We start from the raw sequence: 755 nt of genomic DNA on the forward strand, positions 1-755 counted from the left end.
TATGTGAAATTACTAGAACATATTTCTTGCTTTATGACATATTTAATACTTCTAAATTAATCCATTTCTTTTTAACATCTATTTTCCTGTCTGTAGAGCATTATATGCGATATTTTTTTTTAATTTACTGTGCTCAACAACATTTATAGGAGATGACTCTGGAAGAATATGAGAAAGTAAGGGAGGAGAAAAGGAAAGCCTTGCTTACTCTTAAGGTTGAAGAAAGAAAAGTTGAGGTTGACAAGGACTTACAGTCGATGCAGCAGCTCTCTATCAAGAAAGCAAACAATGACGTTTTTATCAAACTGGTAAAACTCTGCTGATGTCAAGAGGATTCTTTAGTTTTCTATTCTGTTCATCATTTTTCTTTGAAACATGCAAAATGATGTTTCAGGGTTCTGACAAAGAGTCCAAGAAAAGAGACAATACTGAAAAAGAGGAACGAAACAAGAAGGTATGGATTAACCAAATGCATTACTATTCATGTAATAACTTTGTTTAGGGTGTGGCTTTTTCACTTCAATTGTTGGAAACCACTACAGTCTTGCTGCATTTTAGAAATTTTTGTAGGGAAGTTCTATTTGTAAAAAATAATAATCTGTGATACAGAATAGTTTCAGCTCTATAATGAGTGGAAAAATCAAAACCTTAATAGAGAGGTGACTAAATCAAAAAATAAGGGGTAGCAAATATTTAAGTTTAAAATCAAATGCTTAAATTTTCTTTAAAATTATTATAAATATTATTATTAAATT

At 30.1% G+C, this 755-nt stretch overlaps 1 protein-coding gene across 1 annotated transcript; it reads left to right on the plus strand.

Annotated features, from left to right (window-relative positions):
* Positions 1–118: 118 nt before the first annotated feature.
* Positions 119–517, plus strand: LOC110034487 (RGG repeats nuclear RNA binding protein A-like). The gene is made up of 2 exons (XM_020738743.1): positions 119–308; positions 395–517. Exons 1-2 carry the CDS (start codon positions 153–155, stop codon positions 500–502), a joined length of 264 nt encoding a protein of 87 aa, XP_020594402.1. The 5' UTR covers positions 119–152; the 3' UTR covers positions 503–517.
* The last annotated feature ends 238 nt before the right edge of the window (positions 518–755 follow it).

Source organism: Phalaenopsis equestris, unplaced genomic scaffold, assembly GCF_001263595.1.
Source record: "Phalaenopsis equestris unplaced genomic scaffold, ASM126359v1 Scaffold188671, whole genome shotgun sequence".
NCBI classification, from domain to species: Eukaryota; Viridiplantae; Streptophyta; class Magnoliopsida; order Asparagales; family Orchidaceae; genus Phalaenopsis; species Phalaenopsis equestris.